Genomic DNA, 27,974 nt, shown 5'->3' on the forward strand with positions numbered 1-27,974 from the left:
AAATAAGTAACTTGAATGTCATCAAATATGTCTGCCAATTCCAAAAACGTATTACGAAAGTAAGCTGTGATATTTGCCCTGGTAAGTTTAGGCTAGTATTCATAGATTGTTGCCTGGGGACCCCCACCCCCAGTTCTTTTTGTGTGGTGTGTATTTACCCCTCTATAACCTAATTTCAAAAGGTTTAAATTGCAATAATGATGTGTGATAAATGAGTCACATCTATGAGAAAGCTTACAGTTGTCCTTAAATGTCCTCTTTGATTAAAACCAAAGGAACCAAATAGATCTGAGGCAGATTGATTTGCACACCAATGCCCTTTACTCTATGAATACATTTCACTCCAGAGCACTTTTCTGTAACTGATTAGGTTTAGAAAGCGGTGTTTAGCACATTTTTCAGTTTCCAACTACAAACAATAGGGGCTGGACAGGACTACAGTGAACCTTTTGAACCCATGCAATGATAAACAATGTGACAAACATAAATAAATAAATGTGAAAACATTACTATACTGACCCACAGCGGGACTCAAACCCCTAATTTTCGCATTGCAAATGCCACACAATTAACAAGTGAGGTACCAAGTGACTTAGCGTAGATGATTCAGCAAGTGTCAGCTACTTGCTAAACCTTACTTGATGCCTTGTGACGTGGGTTTCAGAGAGGAAAATTGTGCGGGGGTGGACTTTCCTATGCAACCCCTCCTCAACGCACAGACACACCAACCCACATTAAGACACACTATGCAATAAACAACAGTAGCACCAACCCCACCCAGAGAGGCCGTGAGACTGTTGAAGCTCCACACATTCTGTGGCTAAAGTATAAAAAGATCTCCCATCACACAGACAAAAGACAAACTCCTACAGGGAAACTGCTCTGACAAGACACAGAGAAGAGGGATTCCATTCAGTGCCGTGAGCCCCTGCAGAGAAAGACAAGAGACCTGTGGAGGAAGAAAAACTAAAGGAGAAAGTGATACAAGGTATGGATAGATAAATCTCTCTTTGAGCAATAGAAAACTATATTACACTTTATTCTCTCAAATTGCTGTTCTCTTTTGTTGACTTTTTAGTAAAACTCATTAAGTTCCATAACTATATATATATACACAATCTATACACATATAAATCTTTTTTTTAATAATTGTGATATATGAATTCATTAATAATATTTCCATCTACATTAATTAGATTTCATGTTTCATTGTACATGTTTGCTTCATGTAGCCAATTTGGCATTTAAAGCAATTATGCAAAATTTACATAATTAGACAATCATATCCTTGTATCCTTCATAACTGTTCATTACGATAACTAATAACACAATATGAAATAACACAATAATATCTGAATCTTAATGAGATACACCGTACTGCTTAGTACAAGAGCTTTTTTGGAGGGCAGAGCCAGTGCAATTACATAGCATGTTACAGGATTAGTCTTTGAAGGTACAATAGTGTCACATTCAATATGATTGGTATCCTTGAAAAAGATTAGCAAAAAAAGCTTTTACAGACAAAATATTTAAAAACTGATTTGGGAAATTGTTTTCTTTCATACTAATACTCTTGGTCAAAAAATATTTTTTAACCTTTTTTTTTATAACTGTAAGTATGACTGTGGACACTATTTTCAGCAATAATCTGTGAGGAAATGGGGTTAACTGCCTTGGTCAGGGACAGAACAGATTTTTTTTACATTGTTGGCTTGTGTATTTGCCCTGGTACTTGGTAGAGTTCATGATCCCAATGACTGCTACAAAGGCTCCAGGACCAGTGGAAATAAAACAGCTCCACGTCAACAAACAGCTAACATTAACAGTTAACCACAATATATTACAGAAGGTATGAAGTTATTTTCTTTTGAGGTGGGCATGATTGAACATTTATATTTTTGACCCCATAGCACTGGTTCTCATTCAAGTGCTATAGCTGTTTGGCAAACTTCAAGCCCATTTAATGGTTAGTTGCTCTTAATAATAATTATTTATATATTTTTTCTGGATCCCTTTTAAATAGGATATTGGCTTTGATTCAATGAAGTTGGATATTTCTCCATCTGTTTTAGGACTTTTCTGTGTACTTTACTGTGTGTGGAGACCAGACACTTGAATACACTCATATACCATGGATGTTTAAGCCTGTTCAAATCATTTTATAATTCTTAATTGTTTTCCCAATAGTGGTCAGTGGTGTTGTTTCTTTCAGTTGCTGTTTTTGTGCCCATTCTTTGATATATGAAAACCAACCCCAACTTGTCTATTTTATATAACTAAAATAACATACTAATGTCTCATGACATAATTTAACAGTTGTATCCTGTCTGAACTCAAAATATCAGCTTGTTTTACATGTTTAAAATTAAAACACATGATAACACTATAGCTTAAAAATGGTGTTGAAGATTTTGATATCTTAAATGAATAGTCCTTGCATCCATAGCTCTGTCTATACATTTCAGCCAAATCCTCAGCTTTTCAAAAAACAGGCAGGACGGATCTATGTTGTTGAAAAATGCCAATAACTTTGACATTTAACTTTGAGTTTATTTGAATTGAGATTAAAAATCAACTTTTCTGAGATATTGTATACATTTAAAATTAGAATATTAATCCAAGTATTAAACCATAATTACTGCTGGGAATCATCTAGAACAATATTCAGACAACTTTGTTCACAACTGATATTCTTGTTTTTGTCAAAATTCCTCAAGCTCTGTAAATATTGTTGCATTTAGCATAATTAGTGCAAATCAAAATGCAAACCTTGCCTCTGACTTTCAGTTGAATTTAAGTCAGGACTGGATTACTCAACCTGTTTCTAAGTCATTCTAATGTGCTTTTGGCATACATGTCTGACTGCAAAATAAAAGTATATACAGTATCACATTTTTAGAACACCAAGGGAGGTTTTCCTTCAATGTTTTTTATGAGCTTTGGTCCTTTCATATTCATGTCGATCCTGACAAACTCCATTGTTCATTTGAATGAAAAGCTTACACATGACATGATGCTGTGACAATAATAAAATACCATTTAATCGATAAGATGGGAAATGTTTATAAGTGAAGACAAATTAACATGCATTGCTATTTGTAGTTTATAAATAAATATATACAGTATGTTCTAAGTTATTATAAGAACATTGGGGGAATAGTTACAGTTTTCAAAGTTAACTCAATCTACATTTCCTCCTAAGATTGTATATTTGAAGCCTTTCAAAAGAAAACAGAATAATCTCTTTTAGAGCTCAAATAAGCTCCTGTTTCGGGGGGGGGGGGGGGGGGGGGGGGGGGGTGCAAAAGCTACTCAGCACTGATGCATGAATAGGACAAGTTGATATCAGGCTGAGGTTAAGTGCAATCCATAGGTTCAATTCCATAGTTCTTATATTTTTCCCTATACCAACTACTTTACATGTGAATAATGTTCCTTTTCATGTCATCTATAGTGTTAGAACTTTTTGTCAAAAACTGCAAAAGTGACATGTTCTTTAATTTCTGCATTGATAATGCACTGATGTAGAAATGAAAACACAGACATTTATTTTATAAATACTTTTTTTTCAGGATCTTTAACATCTCAGAAGTAAATTAACACAGTCTCCATTCCATTTAAAGCGGTCTCCATTCTGTTTAACTGTTCCATTGCATCACTTTGATGTCTTTTTCTCTTGTTATAGGAGGTAATACAGTCCTTTCACCCCTGTGTGCAGCCACCAGCAGCAACAAAAACAAGGGGTTTAAATACCCTGATCCCAAAATCACCTTTTATTCCACCGACTAAATTACTTTTAACATGCAAGTGGTAAACCTGCAACAATTCTAGCTGGTAATGACTTCTTAGACTATTAAGCCTGACAGCTTGATGAACACGATCCTGATTCATTTATTAGACGCTGTTATCTTTTTAAAATGTGTTTGTGATCAGTATTAGAAAAGTGTGCATGTTATTATTGTTGGCTAATCCCTCTGTGTCTGTGTCCTCTGCAATGGTAGGCTGAAGATGATTGTGTCCTGGCTGTTAGTGGTGGTTCTGATGTGTGTGTTCAGCACCGGGGTTGGGGGGCAGTGCTGTGAGATGTCCCAGTGTAAAGACTTCAACACAGAGAACAGGTTACTGGTAAGTAAGGGCAAAATCATTCACTTTATTCATTTACCATCATCAGCAACAGCAGGCGGCATAGCGGTTAGAATCAATCAAACACATTTATCTTATGAAGAACATTTACATCAGCAGTTGTCACAAAGGGCTAAGACCTAAAACGTAAAAAGGGCAAGCAACAACCAGTAAAAGGATGCACACAAAAACTCCCAAGTATTTTTGTGCATCCAGTACTGGCTGCCATCTCCCCTCTGTGCAAGGCATTTACCATACACGATGTCTTAGGAAAGCAGGGAACATCATCAAAGACTACAGCCACCCAGGCTGTCTGTTCACACTGCTGCCATCTGGTAGACACTACCGGAGCATCGAACACACACTTCCAGATTCACAGTTTTTTCCCTCAGACCATAAGGCTACAAAACCAGCAACACTATGATCACATTCATCACACATGAACTCATTGTTCAGAATGACGTGTTATTCGGTGCATTTGGTGTATTTCGATAAATAAAACTGAACTTGAACAGTAACAGCAAGATTTGCTGGTAGACGTTAGACATTGTTTTGGGGCAATGAGTTCAGCTTTCTTAGTTTTTATTAGAACTCAAGCATCAGCATTCAGAATAAGCTGCAATGTTCTGAGTTTTATTTTTGAGAGACCTGAAAAAAGGCCATTACAGCAGTCCAACCTACAGGAGATGAAAACGTTGATATGTTTTCTAGCTCTTGTCTGGACATGAATCCTCTAATTCTAGCTATATTTGTAAGGTTATAATAAGTAGATTTTGTTATACATTTTAAGTGGCTGTTGAAATTCAGATCAGAATCCACAAATACTCCAAGATTTCTAACTTGGCTTTTAGTCTTAAGGGACAACGGTTCAAGGTAACAGTCAGTTATTTTTCTTTGGCACCAATCTTTATTTAGTTGAAAAAAAGTTCTGGCATGTCCACTGATTTGTTCCCAATGGGCGCACAACATCTTTCTGAGGTAATTCCAACGTCGTCACAACAATAAGATATCAGAATGATGTCAGAAAGATGTTGTGTGCCTGTTGGGTTGAAGGCACTGGCAGAGGGAGTATTTAAATGTGGGTGTCATAGGCATGATTATGTTCAGAATTGTTGTTGTTTTTGCATGATTTGCATGAATGTCTTTTAAAACTTTAATAAGGGCAGTCTCAGTGGTGTGATAGGGCCAGAATCTTGTTTGTAATGTGTTTGTGTTTAAGAAATTTGCCATGATCTTACCTATGAAGGCTAAATTTGATATAGGTGTTTAGTTGCTAAATACACAAGTGTCTAGGCGTCTGCAAATTGACGCCTAAAAAACTTTCCTTTTCAACTTTTTTGGAAAGGAAAGAAAAAGGTGTAGTGGTCTCCTAATTTTTTGCAGGAGCTGTATATTACCAATTCTCCAAGAATATCAAACTTTTGAGCACAACTGTAGTTAGAAAAATCCATTATAATTGTTTGAAATAAATATGGAACGTACAGGAAAACAAGCATTTAGAGCTTGTTTTCCCGTGCGTTGATTAGGTAGAGGCACTAGCACATATCCATCAAAGACAGTAGCTTACCAGTAGCCTACGATGCAGGGTTTCAGACTCGTGAACGTTAATTTTGAACATTTTCTAAATAATTTCTTGCTGTATGTGTGTTCTTATTTATCTTTATTTGACAATTGCATTCAATTACATTCACATACACTCAAGCACTTGTCTAAATAAATTGGTCTAAATTAAAACTGTTTTGATAATTTTTCGATTGACTTAATAATATTTACTGTTTGCTAGTTTTGGAGGTGTACATATGTGGGCCCAATTAGCCCCCCCCCCCCCCGCCGGTGTCATGTGACTCGTTAGTGTTACAAGGTCTCAGGTGTGAAGGGTGTGTTACTGTGAGCAGGTGTGTTACTGTGTAATGTGCTTCAATATGTCACATGTACTGTGACATATTGAAGCAGAGCTTGATCCCCTCCCTTCAGAGAGTGGGCCACAGGGCAGTATTCCAACATAATATTCCCAAACACACCTCCAAGACGACCACTGCCTTGCTAAAGAAGCTGAGGGTAAAGGTGATGGACTGGCCAAGCATGTCTGCAGACCTAAACCCTACTGAGCATCTGTGGGGCATCCTCAAACAGAAGGTGGAGGAGCGCAAGTTCTCTAACATCCACCAGCTCTGTGATGTCGTCATGAAGGAGTGGAAGAGGACTCCAGTGGCAATCTGTGAAGCTCTGGTGAACTCCATGCCCAAGAGGGTTAAGGCAGTGCTGGAAAATAATGGTGGCCAGCAAAAATCTTGACACTTTGGGCCCAATTTGGACATTTTCACTTAGGGGTGTACTCACTTTTGTTGCCAGCGGTTTAGACATTAATGGCTGTGTGTTCAGTTATTTTGAGGGGACAGCAAATGTACACTCTTATACAAGCTGTACACTCACTACTTTACATTGTAGCAAAGTGTAATTTCTTCAGTGTTGTCACATGAAAAGATATAATTAGATATTTACAAAAATGTGAGGGGTATACTTTATTCACTTTTGTGAGATACTGTATATATGCAGGGGTCTACTCACAAAAGTTTCAGGGGTCTACTCACAAAGGCTTCCGTCTTGCCACCCTACCCCTTAGCCCATTCATATAAAGAATACGATGAATTGGTGTCACGTAGCACACAGCCAGTACTTGCCAGAAATTCCTGCAGTTCCTTTAATGTTGCTGTAGGCCTCCTGACCAGTTTTCTTTTCGTCTTTTCATATATTTATGAAATACTCCAGTCCGGTTTCAGATCCCATCATAGTACTGAAACTGCACTCGTGAAGGTAACAAATGACCTTCTAATGGCCTCGGACAAAGGTTCCGCATCCATCCTGTTGCTTCTTGATCTTAGTGCTGCTTTTGACACTATTGATCCCTCCCTTCTCTTAGAGAGACTGGAAACCCATATTGGGCTACATGGACATGTTCTAGCCTGGTTTAAATCTTATTTATCTGAAAGATATCAGTTTGTTAGTGTGGATGGCATATCCTCTGACAAGTCAAAGGTATGCTTTGGTGTTCCTCAAGGCTCGGTTCTGGGCTCATTATTGTTCTCACTATATACGCTCCCTCTGGGCGATGTAATCCGAAATCACAATGTAAACTTTCACTGTTACGCTGATGACACACAGTTATATATTTCTATGAAGCATGGAGAAGCCCCTAAATTAGCTACTTTGGAAGCATGCGTTTCAGATATTAGGAAGTGGATGACAGAGAATTTGTTGCTCTTAAACTCAAGGAAAACAGAAATGCTTGTTTTAGGACCCAAGAAACAAATAGTGTTGTTAGCAGATCTCACTGTGAACCTTGACGGCTGCATGGTCGTATCCCAGAAAACTGTAAAAAACCTAGGCGTTACCCTTGACCCTGACCTCTCCTTTGAAGAACATATAAAATATGTCTCAAGAGTTGCTTATTTTCATCTTTGAAACATTTCAAAAATTAGAAACATTCTGTCAAAAACGGATGCCGAAACATTAATCCATGCTTTCGTAACTTCTAGACTAGATTACTGCAATGCTCTTCTCTCTAGTTATCCAGACAAACTAATAAATACACTTCAATTAGTGCTGCACACGGCTGCTAGAATCCTAACCAGAACAAAAAAAATTTAACACAATACTCCTGTCCTAGCGTCCTTACACTGGCTGCCTGTTAGGGTTAGGACTTGCTTCTACTTACCTTGCTGAAATGATCCAGCCATACATACCTACACGTAACCTACGATCGCAAGATGCAGGCCTTTTAATTTCTCATAGAGCTCCACTCCTGTGGAATGATCTGCCAATTAATGTTAGAAATGCAAACGCAGTGCAAACTTTCAAGTGTCTACTAAAAACTCATCTCTACAGCACGGTTTATAATTAGGTGTAGCCTGGCCCAGAGGCGTGAAGGTGACCAGTAGGCTTGATACTGTCCACCCTTGCTGTCTTGCCAGGTGGGCTCTCGTCGCCACTGGGATGCCCTCCCTCCAATGCCTTTCGGGGGAAGAGTCACTGGCTTGTTGTTGTCTCTCTGTTGCGCACTTGTGCAATTGGGCTGTACGCTGCTGGCAATAATGCATGCTCGGCCCTCTTTCAGGGGGGTTGCGGTTGGTGGGTGTCCCTTTGGTTGATGCCTGGCAATGTGGGTGGATTGATTTCCAGCCTGTTGGGCCCTGTCCGGGGCCTCCCCCCCGTCTCAGTTCCAAAGTGTTACGCTGCTATATTATGGTGCTGGGGGATATGAGGAATGCCCTTTCTAACTTTTCTCAGTCTCCTCCAGTTTTAAATTTTAGGGGGAGATGAGGTCCTGGTCCACACCTGCGGAGTACCTGGTTTGGGGGGCCCGTTGCTGTCCCTGTCCTTGTCCACCTGGTCATACTTTTGACCTAGTCTAGAATCAAATAGACTCTGGATTTAGCCCAGAGTAATGTATTTATTATTCTAATTGGACACTTAATATCTCACCCGGCACAGCCAGAAGAGGACTGGTCACCCCTCTGAGCCTGGGTCCTCTCTAGGTTTCTTCCTAAAATTCGGCCTTCTTAGGGAGTTTTTCCTAGCCACTGAAATCCAACACTACTGTTGTTTGCTCCTTGGGGTTTAAGGCCGGGTGTCTCTGTAAAGCACTTTGTGACAACTGCTGTTGTAAAAAGGGCTTTATAAATAAATTTGATTGATTGATTGACATTTTGGAGGGACGTCCAGTTCTTGGTAATGTCTCTGTTATGCCATATTTTATCCACTTGATGATGACTGTCTTCACTCTGTTCCATGGTATATCTAATGCTTTGATAATTATTTTGTACCCTTCTCCTGACTGAGATCTTTCAACAATGAGATCCCTCTGATGCTTTGGAAACTCTCTGCGGACATTTCAATGGTTATTTGCTCTTCTATCAGCTTGAATCAGTCGGCCCATTCTCCTCTGACCTCTAGCATCAACAAGGCATTTTCGCCCACAGGACTGCCGCATATTGGATGTTTTTCCCTTTTCACACCATTCTTTGTAAACACTAGAAATGGTTGTGCGTGAAAATCCCAGTAACTGAGCAGATTGTGAAATACTCAGATCGGCCCATCTGGCACCAACAACCATGCCACGCTCAAAATTGCTTAAATCACCTTTCTTTCCCATTCTGACATTCAGTTAGGAGTTCAGGAGATTGTCTTGACCAGGACCACACCCCTAAATGCATTGGAGCAACTGCCATGTGATTGGTTGATTAGATAATTGCATTAATGAGAAATTGAACAGGTGTTCCTAATAATTCTTTAGGTGAGTGTATATTGTTGTGTGAAGGGTGAAAAGTACCGAGTGGATATACATTTCTGAAATACAATATTGGGAACATCTCAGAGGGGAATTGAACCAGGGTCAGAAAATTGCAGAACAGAGATGTCCCCGCATTGCCGGCAGTAAGTCAGACTTGTTCCCAGTGCATGTTGGACTCTGGCAGGGCTGCCCTTTGTCGCCGGTTCTGATCGTAATTTTTATGGACAGAATTTCTAGGCGCAGCCAGGGGCCAGAGGGTGTCAGGTTTGGGGACCACACGATTTTGTCTCTGCTCTTTGTGGATGATGTTGTCGTGTTGGCCCCTTCAAACCAGGACCTTCAACATGCACTGGGACAGTTTGGAGCCAAGTGTGAAGCGGTGGGGATGAAAATCAGTACCTCCAAATCCGAGGCCATGGTCCTCAATCGGAAAAGGGTAGCTTGCCCATTTCAGGTTGGTGGAGAGTGCCTGCCTCAAGTGGAGGATTTTAAGTATCTAGGGGTTTTGTTCACGAGTGCGGGAAGGATGGAACAGGAGATTGACAGACGAATCGGTGCAGCTTTTGCAGTAATGCGGTCGATGTATCGGTCTGTCGTGGTGAAGAGAGAGCTGAGCCACAAGGCGAAGCTCTCGATTTACCGGTCAATCTACGTTCCTACTCTCACCTATGTTCATGAGTTTTGGGTCATGACCAAAAGGACAAGATCCCGGATACAGGCGGCCAAAATGAGCTTTCTCCGCAGGGTGGCTGGGCGATCCCTTAGAGATAGGATAGAAGTTCGGTCACCCGGGAGGAGCTCAGAGTAGAGCCGCTGCTCCTCCACATCGAGAGGGGTCAGCTGAGGTGGCTTGGGCATCTGTTTCGGATGCCTCTGGAACGCCTTCCTGGTAAGGTGTTCCGGTCCCGTCCCACCGGGACGAGACCCCGGGGAAGACCTAGGACACGCTGGAGGGACTATGTCTCCCGGCTGGCCTGCTCCAGAGCAGGCTAACAGCCAGGCTAAGATTAATCCTGGAGTCTTATGTGTTAAATCAGCTGCCGCTCTGATCCGAAATAAACGTCTTTAACAGTCGTTCCGTTGTCTTCTGAATGTTTTCTGCTTTATTGTTAACATGCATTACTTGTCACTATTGCTGTGACGAGTTTGATTTAAATCCTACTATTGCAGTTTAGATGGTTTGAAATGGTTGATGAATTTGCAACGGTGATTTTAATGAAGTCAGTGATGAGGGCAATATATAAAGTCCCATTCACCTGTGTTTCTCCCTGCACCATGGTATGCCCATTTCTGAATGACGTTTTGAATGAAAAAGCGCTGATATTGAGACGTGCTTTCAAACGTGAGAGGGTGTTTTGGGACAGATCAGACCCTTTAGCTTTTCCCGATGAGCACCTGCATGAGAGGTATCGATTTACTGGAGATGTAAGATGGAGATGCGTTTTTTTGCAAGCGGCATGTTTTTTTATGACGTGGGAGATAAAGGCACTATTTGCCGTTGTCAGAAGTGTGTGTTTGGCACTGAAGTCCGTGGCACACATCTTTATTACCTTCCCTAGCCACAGAAGAATGTGCTTCATCAAAGAGGATTTCTATAAGATTTCAGGTAACATGAATTACAGATTACAAAAACGTGTTACATTACAACAGTCACAGGATATACTCAGACTATTTTGTGTTACAGCTTTCCCTAATGTCATTGGTGCGCTGGACTGCACACAGATCCGCATTAAACGCCTCTTGGGCCCACGAGGGAGATTATGTCAACAGAAAATCCTTCCACAGTATCAATTTTCAGGTAAAAATTATTTAGTTACTGTCAACTAGCCCAAATGTATTCTGTGCATGAAATGTATACTGAATAGGAAACATTACATTTTTTCAGATAATCTGTGATGCTGCCTGCATCATTACCAATGTGGAGGCATAGTGGCCTGGGTCCGTCCATGACTCCCAAGTTTTTAGGTTCAGTACCATTTCCCAGTGACTATCACAAGGTAGGCCACACACATTTCACTGATAAACACAATTGCGTCAAAGGTTTTACTTGTGTAGTTGTAATGATTACATTTTGTATTCTCAGGTGAATTCTCTGGCATTCTGCTGGGAGATAAGGGCTATGCCTGTGAGACATACCTTCTCACTCCCCTTGCAGACCCTCAGACAGCATCACAGCAAGGATACAGTCTTGCCCATACAAGAACAAGGGCCTGAATTCAGATGGCATTTGGCCTTCTCAAGTCACGATTTCAGTGTCTCCACCACCTGAGGGTCACCCCAGACAGGGCCTGTGACATTACTGTAGCCTGCACGGTTCTACATAATATTGCCTGTCTGAGGAAAGAAAGGGGTCCAGCAGTGGCACCGGAGATTGAGTGGGACAATGCAGCTATATTCCCAGATGACGTTAATGGCAGGCTAGTCAGAGACCAATACATTAATTATTTCAGATGAGTGATTTCATTGTCTTGTCCTTCTCTAATAAAGGATAGTTTGTGTTACTCCTTAATTAGGCCTAATGTTTTATTCGATATTATGGTAGCTCATTTTGGTTTCATAACCTCAATTTTCATTTCACCTTTAACTTTGCATAGTGTAGTGTATATTCATCACACAGGGAACACCATAATGCTTCTTAAGCTTTTTATTTTAGTGCTGTCACTCTTCAGTTTGGAGCTTGGGAGAGAGAAAGAAAAACATGATTAATCCATTGTTTTACAGATATGCTTAGTGTGCATTTAAGTCACTAACTTCTTTTTCTAGTTTCTGTATCTCCAGATCCAGTTTCCTCAGTGTTTTCTTCTTGATTTCTATACCAAGGTCCAGATCCTGGGGAGTCATTTTGCTTACAGCAATCTGTACATCTGCCAGCTCTATTTACTTTTTCATATGTCGTGTATACAGACATCTTACAGTTTGTGAATTCTGTAAACCACCCATTGATTAGCACAGCAGGAATTGTACATAATTTAGATTTCCATTAGCCCATACTTACTAAGTTGCCAGGCTGGCTATCAGACTGTACTGCATGGGAATCCTGTAACATACATACATTTCTGAGTGCTATATCACAGACTTCTCATCCATTATGGGCTAAATATGCATTTCCATAAGATTGACATGATACCTCAGGCCTTCTGGAGTCCAATGACAGTCTCCTCATCATCAGCTGCAGCAGCCCCTTCCCATGCTGCAGAAGCCCCTTCCCCCTGCCATATTAAATGTAATTTGTATTGACAGGATGTGCCAAGCCATATGCTTTTAATAAATAATACTCACTGGATCATTGTCTGGTGGCAGGAGAGTGACTGTGTCGCCGGACACTGCAAGAAACAACAAGGTCAGACAGTCTACATATGCCCATAAATAGTTGATTGTGTTTGATGTGCAGTACTGGAAAATGTATCTTGTATGAAGAGGTCAGTTTCTGCAGGTGGAACAGAGCCTGTAGCTGTCCCACCCTGAATCCCTTCCATCAAAGGCCTCCATGGTTTAAATCATGATGTCCAAAATGTTATTATATTTGATCTTGACTTGTTGCCAGGTTATTTTTTGCCCAGTCACATTTGTTCTGTATGAACATTAATTGTAGGAAGATATTTAGAATTAGACATAGCTTCTAGAGATTTGTGCACATGGTTGTAAAACATATTCTCGCATTGTGAATAAGGGATTTGAAATTAAGCCTAGTCTTTAGGGTAAACTTCCCGAGGAACATTAATTCCCTCTGCTCACTTTTATGGCAAAGTAGGCTAAATAATAAAATTGTATTTATATTGTGCTTTGCATGTTAGGCTACTCAAAGACTCTTTACAGTACAACCAGCACATTTAGCACACGAGATACAGCACTGAAACCAACACATAAAACAAGCATATTAAAAGCAATTAAAACAGTGTACAACTTTGCTAGAAAATAGATATTTCTTTTATTTTTACGCATTCAGTCGGTCCGCTATTGTCTGCCAGGCTTTTTCTCTCTGTTTAATAACAGCCGCCGTATTTCCTTTTCTGCATATTATATTATTTACCTCCTCATAACTTTCCATAATTAGTTGCTGCTCAGCGGGTGAAAAATATGCCGCACGCGTCTTCTCCATCTCCTTCTCGCATCAGTAAATCTGTGATCGACTACGTGGTCTATTTAAGAAAGCCGTGGACGTGCACTTATCCCGACTATCTACACCTGGCTTGACATATAGCTTCACCTTCTCCTCCTGGCTCGGCAAACGTGCAACCGATTAAGCTGCGATGAGCGGATCACGCTAAGTCAAGCTGCGCTTTTTCAGTTATCCTGGATTTCTTCATTCTACTTTTGTGGAACAGGCCCCTGGTCATCTGTTTGTGTAAACAATAACAAGCGTTTAAATGGATTTTCTGGTATAGCGCCCCCACATTGCAGATTAGTGCCAAATACTGCTGGCCTCTTACGCACCTCATCCCAACCATGGATACCAAGTTTGGTGCCCATCAGATAAACGGTTGCTGAGATATGGCCTTGCTTCCTGTGAAATTGGAGGACGGAGGAAATTGCTGACATATGACTTTTGCAGACCTTCTCTCCACCTCAATCCAACCATGGATACCAAGTATGTTGGCCATCAGATAAACGGTTGGTGAGAAATGCCCTCACTTCCTGTGAAATTGTAGGATGCAGGAAGTTGTTGACATGTGACATATGCAGACCTCCTCCGCACCTCATTGCAACCATGGATACCAAGTTTGGTGACATTTGGACAAACAGTTGCTGAGATATGGCCTCACGTCCTGTTTGGCGGCTTCGCTGCCACATTTTATTGGCAGTAATGGACAAACGATTATGAGAATCAAAATTATTTCTAGCAACTTTTGTGACGTTTGGTCTGAAAATCATCTGTGCCAAGTTTCGGGAAGATTGGACAAAATTTAGAGGCATGAGAAAAGTGAGGTTTTTCTCAAAATCCAAAATGGCGGAAAATCTACTTAGGCGGAAATGAAAACGGCCTCTTGCAACGTTGTTCAGCACGTGCTACTGCATCATATGACACCTGTTTCATGTCTATAGGACCATCAGAGCCTGAGTAATAGGTGTTTGAAAATCACAACTAATGGTGGCACTAGAGGCATGGGCCTATGGACAACAATTTTTTTTTTTGTGGGTTTGGCATAGCCCTCTATCATTTTGCAAAGTTTCTAAAGAAGTTATCCAGTAGAAGTAGGTGAACCTTGCAAAAATGGTGGAAGGAAAACCCTAATGGACCCTTAATAATAATAAAGAAACTAACAATTACAATAGGGTTACATGTAGGTATGTACGGCTGGATCATTTCAGCGAGGTAAATAGGAGCAAGTCCATGTACTGCTTTATAGGTTATCAATAAAATCTTAAAATCAGTCCTAGTCTTAATAGGCAGCCAGTGTAAAGAGGCTAATACTGGAGTAATGTGTTCAAAATGTTAGATCTAGTTAGGATTCTAGCAGCCGTGTTCAGCACTAATTTAAGTTTATTCATTGATTTATCCGGGTAACCGGAGAGAAGAGCATTAATCTAATCTAGCAGTGACAAAAGCATGGTTTAGTTTTTCTGCATCAGTTTTTGATAAAAGGTTTCTGGTTTTTGTTCTGAAGATGGAAAAAAGCAGCTCTTGAGATATATTTTATATGTTCATCAAAGGAGAGATCAGGGTTGAGGGTAACGCCAAGGTTTCTCACAGTTTTTTGGGAAACGACCACACAGCCATCGAGGTTCACTGTCTTCCAACATAACTCTTTGATTCTTGAGTTTAAAAGCAAGAAGTTCTCCGTCATCCACTTCCTAATATCTGAAACGCATGCTTCTCCGTGTTTCATCAGCATAGCTGTGAAAATTGACATTGTGATTCCGGCAGCATATCATCCAAAGGCAGCATATATAGTGAGAACAACAATGGGCCCAAAACCGAGCCTTGAGGAACACCAAAACATACTTTTGATTTGTCGGAGGACATGCCATCCACACATACAAACTGATATCTGTCAGATAAATACGATTTAAACCAGACTAGAATGTGTCCACATAGCCTAATATGGGTTTACAGTCTGTCTAAGAGAAGGGAGTGATCAATAAGTGATCAATAAGATCAAGAATCAACAGAACGGATGCAGAACTTTTGTCTGAGGGCATTAGAAGGTCATTTGTAACCTTCATGAGTGCAGTCCCAGTGCTATGATAGGGATGGAAACCGTACTGGTGAATTTAATATATTACTTGTCTTCAGGAAGGCATTCAGTTTTTGGGAAACACACTTTTCTAAGATTTTTTAGAGGAATGGGATATTGGCCTTTAACTGTTTAATATATATGGATCCAGATTAAACTTTTTCAGATGAGGCTTTATTTCTGCTATTTTTAGTGAGTTTGGTACACATCCAGAGGATAGGGAGCAATTAATTACGTTAAACATTGGCTGACCTAGCATCGGAAGTAGCTCCTTAAGTAGTTTTGTTGGAATCTGGTCTAGTTGACAATTTGTGGGTTTAGAACTCATTACTAATTTAATGAATGTGTTGAGTGATACAGGATGAAAAAATTCAGGGTCCCCATTGACCCCAGGTCAGAGAAGTTCTGAGTATTCTCAGGACAACTGAGATTTTGAGGACTATACCAATTTAAAGAGGAGTCAGTTATTTGTTTTTTAACTGTGATGATCTTGTCATCAAAAATGTTCATGTACTCATTACTGCTGAAGTGAAGGCCCACTTCACTTGCTGAGCATTCCTTTTTGTTAACTTTTCAGTCAGGTTGGAGAAATAAGCTGATCGAGCAGACGTGAGGGCTTTTCGGTATTGTAGCGTACTGTCTATTGAGACTCATCTAAATACTTCCAACTTGGTGGAGCGCTACTTTTGTTCCATATTTCTCGAGGCTTGCTTGAGTGCTCTAGTACTGTCTTTATTTTTAGTGGTGCAGCCGTATCTAAAGTAATTCACAGTTTGGGGTCACCTGATATGAAAATCGGGTCGGGGGAGAATGTTTTACAATTGACCCTTAGAAAAATATTACTTCACATGTTTGGGGTCGCGTTAATTTTTAGGTATCAAAATGTGGTCATCTGCCAAAAAAGTTTGGGAACCCCTGGTCTAAGACATGATTGCAGTAGTGTGTTGGACCTGAGACATGTTGGACAAAACCCATTGAGTCAATTATGGCTTCAAAGGATTTTTGAAGAGGGTCATTGGACTTTTCTAAATTAATATTGAAATCGGCAAAAATTTGACAAAAATTCAGGAAACTCATTGAGAAACATTGTGTATGGCTGGGGGGGCCTCTAAATTGTAGCAATGAAAAATTATTTATCAGCCTTGTTAGCTTTCATGAGTAAAACCAGTGTTTAAGGGTTAAATTATATTTACTGTCATAAATATTAGCAACACCCCCAACTTTTCAGGGTGCGCGGGCGATATGATCGCTAGTGTAGCCAGGAGGAAAGGCCTAATTTAGGCCAGTAAATTAATCAGGCTTTAGCAATGTTTCACACTTGTTTCACACATGTTTTAGCACTACCTTGTTTAACTTTTCTCAGCCTGGAACGAGTCACAATCTCAATAGGCAGAACTATGCTAACTGCTCTGTCTATCGACAGACTCCACTATAATAGCAGGCTGGCAAACAGCCTGCAGCCTGACCTGAACCCTATCTCATGGTGAGGCTATAGGAGTGAGACTCCTGTCTATGTTCCTAGATAAAAGAAAAGCACCACTCCAACTAGGATGGAGTCCGTCGCTCTTCAGCGGATCAGACTTGGCCCTATTTGCAACAGGCAGAACACCGTTTTCAGCCAGTGATTGAGTTGCGCAAGTCTGCTGCAGAGCTTGTCACTACCCGTAGCTGGGAAGGGGCCAGAGACAATTACTCGATGCCAACATCTTTCTAGCTAAGTTACACGCTGATGCTATGTTCTGCTTTATAACCTCTGATTGTTTCATCCTAACGTCATTGGTGCTAACATGAATAATAATATCTCTGTACTCCCTATACTTGCCAGTTTTAGACTTCGCTAGCACCAACTCTGACCAGACCAGAGGTTTCCGTTTTTCTGGGCCACCAATAGTAAATTCTGATAATTCCCCTCCGAATTCTGACTCCAGTGGAAAACCTGTTGAAAATCTGTCGGCTCTAGCTGTGACCCAGATTTAACTGGTCGGCATTTCTTCCCAGTGACCAAGAGAAAGTTATTGCCCGGCTACAGGGGCTGTGCCGGGGGTCTAACAACACTATTGTTTCTTCCTGTGGCATAGATACAGTTTTTTCTGTTTCTACACTAACAAATCCGTCTGAAATTTGCATCTTCAAGCCTCATTCAAATTGAAATTACAGCAACGACAATGACAAAGCATAATGGTTCATAGCTTCTGGTGTTCAGGGGCGAGTAACTCCGTTTGCTATGTCCAAATAGAGTCGCATGTAGAAAGGCTGGGTTCAAACACAGGGAGTTGCTTGCTTGTGTTTTATTCACCGAATAAGCAAGTGGGAAGTCAATGCCTCAGCAGGCACAGTCTAACACTGGGCAACAGTACACCCAGTAAAAAAATAACAGTGCTCAACAGGGCTGTAGCACAGGATCTGGTACTCTTATACAAACGCAAGGTACACTTACAAAGAAAACCAGACATAAATGAACAGAACATACCAACAAACAACCCACAACCCCTTCCTAACCAACAGACATACACTCACCTAAAGGATTATTAGGAACACCATACTAATAGTGTGGTTCCAGAGCCCAAGCCGTGCGTAGAGGTGATCCCGACTATCTCTAGTCGGAACCTCTCAACCTCACGCACAATCTCAGGCTCCTTCCCCGCCTGCGAGGTGACGTTCCACGTCCCTAGAACTAGTTTCTGTGTCCAGGGATCAGGTTGTTGAGGCCCCCGCCTTCGACTGCCGCCCGATCCTCTACGCACCGACCCCTTATGGTCCCTCCTGCAGGTGGTGAGCCCACGGGAAGGCGGCCCCACGTCGCTCCTTCAGGCTGAGCCCTGCCGGACCCCGTGGGGAAAGGCCTGGCCACCAGGCGCTCGCATACGAGCCCCAACCCCGGGCCTGGCTCCAGGGTGGGGCCCCAGCTAGGCCATACCGGGCAACGTCACGGAACTCAAAAATGTACTCATCATTAAGGGGGTTTTGAACCGCTCTTAGTCTGACCCGTCGCCCAGGACCTGTTTGCCTTGGGAGACCCTACCAGGGGCATATAGCCCCAGACAACATAGCTCCTAGGGTCACTCGGGTACTCAAACCCCTCCACCACGTTAAGGTGGCAGTTCATGGAGGAGAAAGGGTGGCTTGCCCACTTCAGGTTGGTGGAGAGTTCTTGCCTCAAGTGGAGGAGTTTAAGTATCTAGGGGTCCTGTTCATGAGTGAGGGAAGGATGGAACGGGAGATTGACAGACGGATCGGTGCAGCTTCTGCAGTGATGTGGTCTATGTATCGGTCTGTCGTGGTGAAAAAAGAGCTGAGCCCCAAGGCGAAGCTCTCGATTTACCGGTCAATCTACATTCCTACTCTCACCTATGGTCATGAGCTTTGGGTCATGACCGAAAGGACAAGATCCCGGATACAGGCGGCCGAAATGAGCTTTCTCTGCAGGGTGGCTGGGCGATCCCTTAGAGATAGGGTGAGAAGCTCGGTCACCCGGGAGGAGCTCAGAGTAGAGCCGCTGCTCCTCCACATCGAGAGGGGTCAGCTGAGGTGGCTTGGGCATCTGTTCCGGATGCCTCCAGAACACCTTCCTGGGAAGGTGTTCCGATCCCGTCCCACCGGGAGGAGACCCCAAGGAAGACCTAGGACACGCTGGAGGGACTATGTCTCCTGGCTGGCCTGTGAACGCCTCGGTGTCCCCCCGGAAGAGCTAGAGGAAGTGTCTAGGGAGAGGGAAGTCTGGGCATCCCTGCTTAGACTGCTGCCCCCGCGACCCGGCCCCGGATAAGCGGAAGAAGGGGGTCGGTGCGTAGAAGATGGATGGATGGACCATACTAATACTGTGTTTGACCCCCTTTCGCCTTCAGAACTGCCTTAATTCTATGTGAAATTTTATTCAACTAGGTGCGGAAAGCATTCTTCAGAAATGTTGGCCCATATTGATAGGATAGCATCTTGCAGTTGATGGAGATCTGTGGGAAGCACACCCAGGGCACGTAGCTCCTGTTCCACCACATCCCAAAGGTGCTCTATTGGGTTGAGATCTGGTGACTGTGGGGGCCATTTCAGTACACTGAACTCATTGTCATGTTCAAGAAACCAATTTGAAATGATTCGAGCTTTGTGACATGGTGCATTATCCTGCTGGAAGTAGCCATCAGAGGATGGGTACATGGTGGTCATGAAGGGATGGACATGGTCAGAAACAATGCTCAGGTAGGCCGTGGCATTTAAACAATGCCCAATTGGCACTAAGGGGCCTAAAGTGTGCCAAGAAAAAATCCCTCACACCATTACACCACCACCAGCCTGCACAGTGGTAACAAGGCATCATGGATCCATGTTCTCATTTTGTTTACGCCAAATTCTGACTCTACCATCTGAATGTCTCAACAGAAATTGTGACTCATCAGACCTGGCAACATTCTTCCAGTCTTTAACTGTCCAATTTTGGTGAGCTTGTGCAAATTGTAGCCTCTTTTTCCTATTTGTAGTGGAGATGAGTGGTACCCGGTGGGGTCTTCTGCTGTTGTAGCCCATCCGCCTCAAGGTTGTGTGTGTTGTGGCTTCACAAATGCTTTGCTGCATACCTCGGTTGTAACGAGTGGTTATTTCAGTCAAAGTTGCTCTTCGATTAGCTTAAATCAGTCGGCCCATTCTCCTCTGACCTCTAGCATCAACAAGGCATTTTCGCCCACAAGACTGCTGCATACTGGATGTTTTTACCTTTTCATACCATTCTTTTAAACCCTAGAAATGGTTGTGCGTGAAAATCCCAGTAACTGAGCAGATTGTGAAATACTCAGACGGGTCCATCTGGCACCAACAACCATGCCACGCTCAAAATTGCTTAAATCACCTTTCTTTCCCATTCTGACATTCAGTTTAGAGTTCAGGAGATTGTCTTGACCAGGACCACACCTAAATGCATTGAGAACATGGATCCATCATGCCTTGTTACCACTGTGCAGGCTGGTGGGGGTGGTATAATGGTGTTTGGGATGTTTTCTTGGCACACTTTAGGCCTCTTAGTGCCAATTGGTCATCGTTTAAATGCCACGGCCTACCTGAGCATTGTTTCTGACCATGTCCATCCCTTCATGACCACCATGTACCCATCCTCTGATGGCTACTTCCAGCAGGATAATGCACCATGTCACAAAGCTTGAATCATTTCAAATTGGTTTCTTGAACATGACAATGAGTTCATTGTACTGAAATGGCCCCCACAGTCACTAGATCTCAACCCAATAGAGCATCTTTGGGATGTGGTGGAACGGGCAAGATGCTATCCTATCAATATGGGCCAACATTTCTAAAGAATGCTTTCAGCTCCTTGTTGAATTAATGCCACGTAGAATTAAGGCAGTTCTGAAGGCGAAAGGGGGTCAAACACAGTATTAGTATGGTGTTCCTAATAATCCTTTAGGTGAGTGTATGTACCATTTGTAAAGTAAACATGAGTGAGCAGGCAAAACCCATGTCTTTTATTTCTTATGGGATTCACATTCAACTGTAGGTCATTACAGAATGGCACAATCATAAAACAAAACATGGCAACAAAGAAAAACATTAACTGACCCCTGTTCCAAACTCTGCATACCCTTAGATCTTAATGCTGTGTATTGCCCCCTTTAGCATCAATGACAGCATGCAGTCTTTTGTAATACTTATCTATGAGGCCCCAAATTCTTGCAGGAGGTAAAGCTGCCCATTTGTCTTGGCAAAATGCCTCCAGGTCATGCAAAGTCTTTGGTCGTCTTGCATCAACAACACGTTGGAGATCTCCCCAGAGTGGCTCAAGGATATCAAGGTCAGGAGACCGTTATGGCCACTCCAGAACCTTCACCATCATTTAACCTCTAGAGGGTCAGCTTGGCCTTGTGCTCAGGGTCATTGTCATGCTGGAAAGTCCAAGAGCGTCCCATGCGCAGCTTTTGTGCAGAAGAATGTAAATTGTATACCAGTATTTTCTGATGACATGCTGCCATCAATTTTCACAAGATTCCTGTGCCTTTAGAGCTCACACACCCCCAAAACCTCAGCGAGCCACCACCATGTTTCACAGTGGGGATGTTATTCTGTTCACTATAGGCCTTCTTGACCCCTCTCCAAACATTGCGATTATGGTTGAGACCATAAAGCTCTACTTTAGTCTTGTCACTCCAAATTACAGTGTGCCAGAAGCTGTGAGGCATGTCAGGTGTTGTCGGGAATATTGTAACCAGGCTTTTTAGTGGCATTGGTGCAGTAAAGGCTTCTATCTGGCAACTCGACCATGCAGCTCATTTTTGTTCAAGTATTGTTGTAATGTGCTCCTTGGAACAACCATACCATCTTTTTCCAGAGCAGCCTGTATTTCTACAAATGTGTCTATACATAAACAAATCCTGCTTGGATCACAAATCCAAGCGGGAAGGTTGGTTTCTTGTTAAATAAATAAAAAGTTAATGACGAGATATCAACACAGAATGCTAGTTCAACACAGCCCTCCCCCCTCAAAAAACAAAAACCTATAGCGGGTACGCCCATAAGCAGACTTCAGAGGCAAGACGGCGCATTTTAGGGCGAATTTGTGCCATAACAGTGGACGTGCACTGTGACTTTGATATAGCACTCGTGTAACAGATGGTCAGTCTGCCATGCAGTCTCCTCGTGGATTGCAATGTAATGGCCATAATTGGTGTCCAAAAAGAATTGTTCACATTATAGGTCACATTAAAAGTGGTAAAAGTTCTGACATGATTTATCTTTATCTCATTCATTTACATCACAAAAAACAGGCATTTTAACAGGGGTGTGTAGACTTTTTATATCCACTGTAGTTTGGGTTCTATTCACTCTCTCTCTAGTTCTAACAGGTATGGGAAGGATAAGATAACGGGTACTGGTTTGATAATTTTGTTTGTGTTTTGCAGCTCCTATTTAATGAAGCTGCCATTAGAGGACCTGTGAGGCATCTGTTTCTGAAACTAGACACTCTAATGTATTTGTACTATTGTTCAGAGTTGTACACTGAGGCCTCCAACTCTATTTCTATTGTGGTTAGAGACAGTTTGAGCTTTTCTGTGAAGGGAGAAGTGAACAATGTTGTACAAGTTCTTGAGTTTCTTGGCAATTTCTCACCTGGAATAGCCTTCATTTCTGAGAATAAAAATAGACTGATGAGTTTCCAAAGAAAGTACTTTGTTTTTGGCCATATTGAGGCTGTAATTGAACCCATAATTGCTGATGCTCCAGGTACTGAACTAGACTAAAGAAGGACAGTTTAATTGCTTCTTTAATCAGCCCAACAGTTTTCAGTTGTGTTAACATAATTGCACAAAAGGGGTTTCTAATGATCACATAGCCTTTTAATATGATAAACCTAGATTAGCAAACACAACATGCCATTGGAACACAGGACTGATTGTTGATGATAATGGCCTCTGTATGCCTATGTAGGTATTCCATTTAAGATCAGTAGTTTCCAGCTACAGTAGTCATTTAGAACATTAACAATGTATTATTTCACTTCTTCAGAGATTTGGGATTTTGCAAGAGCTAAGATACATGAATAGACAAGGAAAAGGCAAGAGAGCCTGTTTTCATACCTCACTCTGGTTTATATCCTCAAAACTAAAGTTGTGGGGGTTGAAAAGAGAAACGAAAGAAGGTTCACAAGACTAATTCTGAAGAATAGCTCCCCTTATCAACTAGGCACATATTCCCATCAATTCTTCCTGGCACCATATATTAGGGTGACCTTTTGGTCCTGCATTCAGACTCTAAATAAGACCTCAACATTGCAACGATAGCATATTACCAAACACACAGGTTGAGTCGTACCAGGGAGGGCAAGCATACCGATAGGAGAATGTGTGTCATTAAGTACACTGTCCCATTAAAATGTGAATAACCTGGTTTCACGCAACGCAATCCTCTGTAGCAGTTAGTGGACTTTGAGTACAAATCTTTGTCGGCAATCCCACTTCATCCTTACTGGTCAGAAAGTAATTTTCTTTAGTTTTTATCTTCAGTTCTCTTCATTATTTCACTTGAAAAAATTACAATATAAATTTAAATTTTACAGAGAGCTAACTAGCAATCCAGGGAATGAAAGCTCAGGACACATGTCTACCTGTACCAAAAAATATTTCTAGATTAAAGATTGCATTTTTAAGATATCAAGTGGGGAAAGGATGTTCTGTCACTGAACAAGACAATTAAGCCTAATTGCTTAATGGGCACCCAATGTGGCAGCCCGCTGCATCCCAGGGTGTTGGGTTAAAAATGGAAGTCAAACTTTGTGTGTGATTAGATCTTGTGTCCTACTCACAACTGGGAGAATTTTATAATAATAATCTATAGCAATTAGTGAATTAGTTACTCATAGTTCATGTGTCGTATCTTAACCCATACTGTACATCACTATCCCAATCCATCCATTTGTACTGAACCCCAGTCTCCTGGTCTTCTGTCTGGCAGGATTGCATCCACCTTTGCAAGTGTGGGTTCCAGGTTAAATCCTCAGAGCCCAGATCAGCAGTCCAGCAACCGGCAGAGAAGAATCCCACCTTCGGAATCCTGTTGACAGCCCTGACCTCAGGAGAGAAAGCCCTGGAGCCCACAGGGGTTATTGCTGACCCTGATCCCCAGAGTGACGAGAGACACTCCTACTCAATGGAGCACTTCCGCTGGGGTAAACCCATGGGGCGTAAACGCCGTCCCATCAAAGTCTACATCTCTAGTGTGGAAGGGGGAAATTCCTCTAAAGGCAAATCCAACCTGAAGGCACGCAGACAGCTGGGAAGCTTGAAGGGTAATATGGAGAACAAAGGTGCCCATACTCAGGCTGTCCTCAGCGGGGCTGGGCTGCAAGACAAGAAAAAGAATATCACCTATGTGATAGATCACTTCCGCTGGGGCTTCCCATATACAGCCAAGCAAAGGAGGGGAGGGAAAATAGTGGATTAGTGTAGGAAAGAAGGGAAAGGGAATATAAAATGAATGTTTTAAAGACCAGTGGCAACTGTTAATAACTGGTGGTCCTATTCAATTGATACCTCCTACCAGGTTTTGATGGTAACACAAAAAATGTATAGCTTCACAATATTAAATTATAAAGCAAAAAGCATATATGAAAAACTGTTTTTATAAACCTGGATACAGTAGGCCAAATATTTTTTTATCGGTTTAAGGATGAGTTCGCTGTTTTTTTAACCTGGGGCCTATTTACAGAGGATCTAAAGACATTTTTGTTCATAAAGTATTTCAGGTTTGAGATTTTTTAGTTTTTCCTGCAGTCACTCTCTGGGCTACAATAGTGAACAGGGAAACCAATTGAGTGTTCGAAAAGATCTGATACTGTAGTAGGGGGATAATGGTTACCCCTCAGAGTGTGGACAGGTAGGAAAATTTGTGCATGAGACTCTATGACCTACATGATCATTTAATATCTCATAATCTGACTCCACATTGTTTGTGAACATACGCAATAATAAATGACCATATTACGCTGGAAGGTAGCTAATTTGTCAAAAGCCAAACATTTAAAAGCTCATGGGTTTCACGACCTACGTTATCCTCAATGCTCCTCATCAGTCAAGTACAGAAACCAGGGATGGTGTAACAACACGGAACTCAGGGATGACCATTCTGGTCACTGCGATTTACGTATGCATGTGTGCTTATCAGTTCTCATAAGCGGCCATAAAGTGTAGGTTGTTTAATACGAACCGTACTGTAAAATGGCAGGTGTTCCTGAACCTAACCAGACTGCTTCAAAATCCAGGACTTAGGGATGCCAAGTCTGGTTGCTTAGACTTACTTATATATGTGTAATTATAAGTAGCCCTACAAGTTTGAGTTTGAAGATGAACGAAGAATGCCGTAGTAATCTATATTCTAAAGTAATTCAATTTATTCTAATCAAATAATAAAGTTACAATACAAAACATAGTTACATACCAACATGATTCAAAGTCCTCCCAACTAGTCTAACAGTCTACTAAGTATACCATAATTATCTTAAACACACTATAGCACGAAGGTGCGCTAGGAGCTTCCATTAACGATAGACTCCTAGAATTAAGTCAAGTTCCCTATTTATCCCAACAAGACAGTCTGATTCCAAATTCTCCCATTGCATCTATAATATTCCAAATTTCCCCCATTGCATCCTAATCTCACACTTAGTACAACACACTGTGTTGAAACACCAGACAACACGGCACCTTCACAAACCTTTCAAAACACATATTTCATTACACTACAGAAATCCCCCGTTTGGCCCCCATCAGTCTAGAGAGATTTAGGGGGACCAAAGCTAGTTGGAACAGTGTTCCAGACACCAGTTATTAAGGATCTAAAATAAAAACAGAGTTATAGTCACCACTATGACGCTCGCCACCACACAGCTGCGATAGACGTAGTCCCACCACGTATATTCATATCTTGCAGCCAAAGTGGAGGTGCTGGTCAAGATCTTGGCTGTCTTCTTTGCGAAGTTTACTTCCACCTGTGCCTGAATGAGGTGGTAGTTGGTGTCCTGTAGAAGCTGTTTCACCATTGCCATGGATTCCGTTAATGGCCGGGTGTGAGGATACAATGTATCCTCCCACCAGGGGGCAATGGCAGTGTCCAGTGGTACTCTACCTAGAATATGCAATAAACAGAAAGTGTGTTTAGCTGGACAGGATAATCCGCCGTAGGAGAATTTGTTAATTTCACTGATGACACACCATTGACACTTGGATAGCACTAGCACAGCCATATAAAGAATATACAGTTATTCATTTTCTATTGTTAAATGATATTGATTGTAATGTATTACATGTCCAAATTACTTAACTAGCAGTCTCATGACAACAAGATCTGTAGTTACCAACATGTCAGTTCCATTCCCACAAAAATAGCCAGTGAAGTGATCCCATTTGACTTGGTTGTTAACAACAACACCTAACGGTAAATAGAAAAGGAGTTAGAAAAACCTGTTCCGGTAGGAAAAGTCACATTAAAACCAATACAACCAACACTGGAATTGTATATCATCACATTGGGTAGAAGTTCTGCTTATAAAATACTCTGAATATTGTCAGCCTGGAACCATTTGCCTAATTCAAGTGAAACAATAAGATAATTGACGATGTGGCATGGGGTCTTACCCAAATGGAGATCTAATATGTCCTGCGGTGCCGCTGCGAATAATTCCTGTGTCCTAGGTTCTACAAGCCAAATCTTGTTATACTGTGTGGGTTTGATTAAAAACCATTTGGCTAAGTCTTAATGTCTCAGCTTCTGACTGAACTGCCTTCATGATGTTGTCATTACCCAATGTCAGATGCTTGAAACCTGTAGCCACTTGGTTTGAAATCCAAGCTGCATACTGTGATGGCTTAGTCAGTTGATAGGACAAGGAGTTACCAGCCCCAAATTGACTAGACACATCTGAAATCAAACTACGCCTTGTGCGGGTGTGCGTGGCTCGGACAGCTAATCTGCCTTTATAATCTGAAATCAGATCCTCCATTCATGTCTGCAACCATGTGTAGGTTCTGTTATCATTGCTGCAATGGGCCTGGAATGCTGACAGAATGTTGGATAGGTTGTATGACAAATGGACCATAACTGGATTTACATCATTACATCGTTGACCCATTCAGTTACATTGTATTATAGAGAGACTGCAGGACAAATTGACAAAAACTCAAAACTTTCATAATTTTTGCAATACAATGTCTCTAGATACGAGAGATGCTAGATAATCAATAAATAGGGCCCAGGTTCAGAAATAGCCAACTTATCCTTTAAATAAATTGATTTCTGTAGAAGTAAATGATGGCCTAAAATTTGTACTTGATTGCTGTATGAAAAAATAGTGATTAAAGAAAGTGCTTACCAAAACTATTTAACACTAGAAAAGCCTTGCCTTGCCAAAAAGGAGTCATTGAATTTTTCATTTTATAGTCAAATTCAAATACATTAATATGAGCTATATATACACAGTATCATGCAAATGTTTAAGGCCACCTGAAAAGTTTGTAAAGCTATTTATAACACAAATAAATGTTTACTTGCTTGCAAAACACTAGAATATTAGAATATATGAAAATAAATATTAAAATACATAATAGATATGACCAATATTGTCCTGTGAAACAACTGAGATATTTTAAGGTGGTTAGAATAAATGTCATAAAGTCATTTGAGGACACTTGACAAGTTGAAGAGGTCACCCTAATAAAAAAGTGAAAGCCAAAAGATGAGTTATTGCAAATCCTGCAAGAAAATTTTACTACAGGACCACTTGAAAAAATCACACAACAATCTAGCAGAGCAAATTGGTTAAGTTATGCTTTCTGAGGGAGGCCTATTTTCATTGTAGTAATGTTTCTTTGTGTTTTGTGCAATATATTGAAATAAAGACG

General features: G+C 41.4%; 1 protein-coding gene and 1 pseudogene across 1 annotated transcript; one reads left to right on the forward strand and one right to left on the reverse strand.

Annotated features, from left to right (window-relative positions):
• The first annotated feature begins 869 nt into the window (after positions 1 to 869).
• LOC105009780 (pro-opiomelanocortin) lies at positions 870 to 24,535 on the forward strand. Its single transcript, XM_034287696.1, has 3 exons — positions 870 to 988; positions 4,002 to 4,125; positions 24,034 to 24,535. The coding sequence occupies exons 2-3, from the start codon at positions 4,009 to 4,011 to the stop codon at positions 24,520 to 24,522; spliced, it is 606 nt and encodes a 201-aa protein (XP_034143587.1). The 5' UTR covers positions 870 to 988; positions 4,002 to 4,008; the 3' UTR covers positions 24,523 to 24,535.
• On the reverse strand, positions 24,532 to 27,910 carry LOC105009778 (annotated as a pseudogene).
• Positions 27,911 to 27,974: the final 64 nt, after the last annotated feature.

The sequence above is a fragment of the Esox lucius genome, chromosome 18, assembly GCF_011004845.1.
Source record: "Esox lucius isolate fEsoLuc1 chromosome 18, fEsoLuc1.pri, whole genome shotgun sequence".
In the NCBI taxonomy this organism is placed as follows: Eukaryota; Metazoa; Chordata; class Actinopteri; order Esociformes; family Esocidae; genus Esox; species Esox lucius.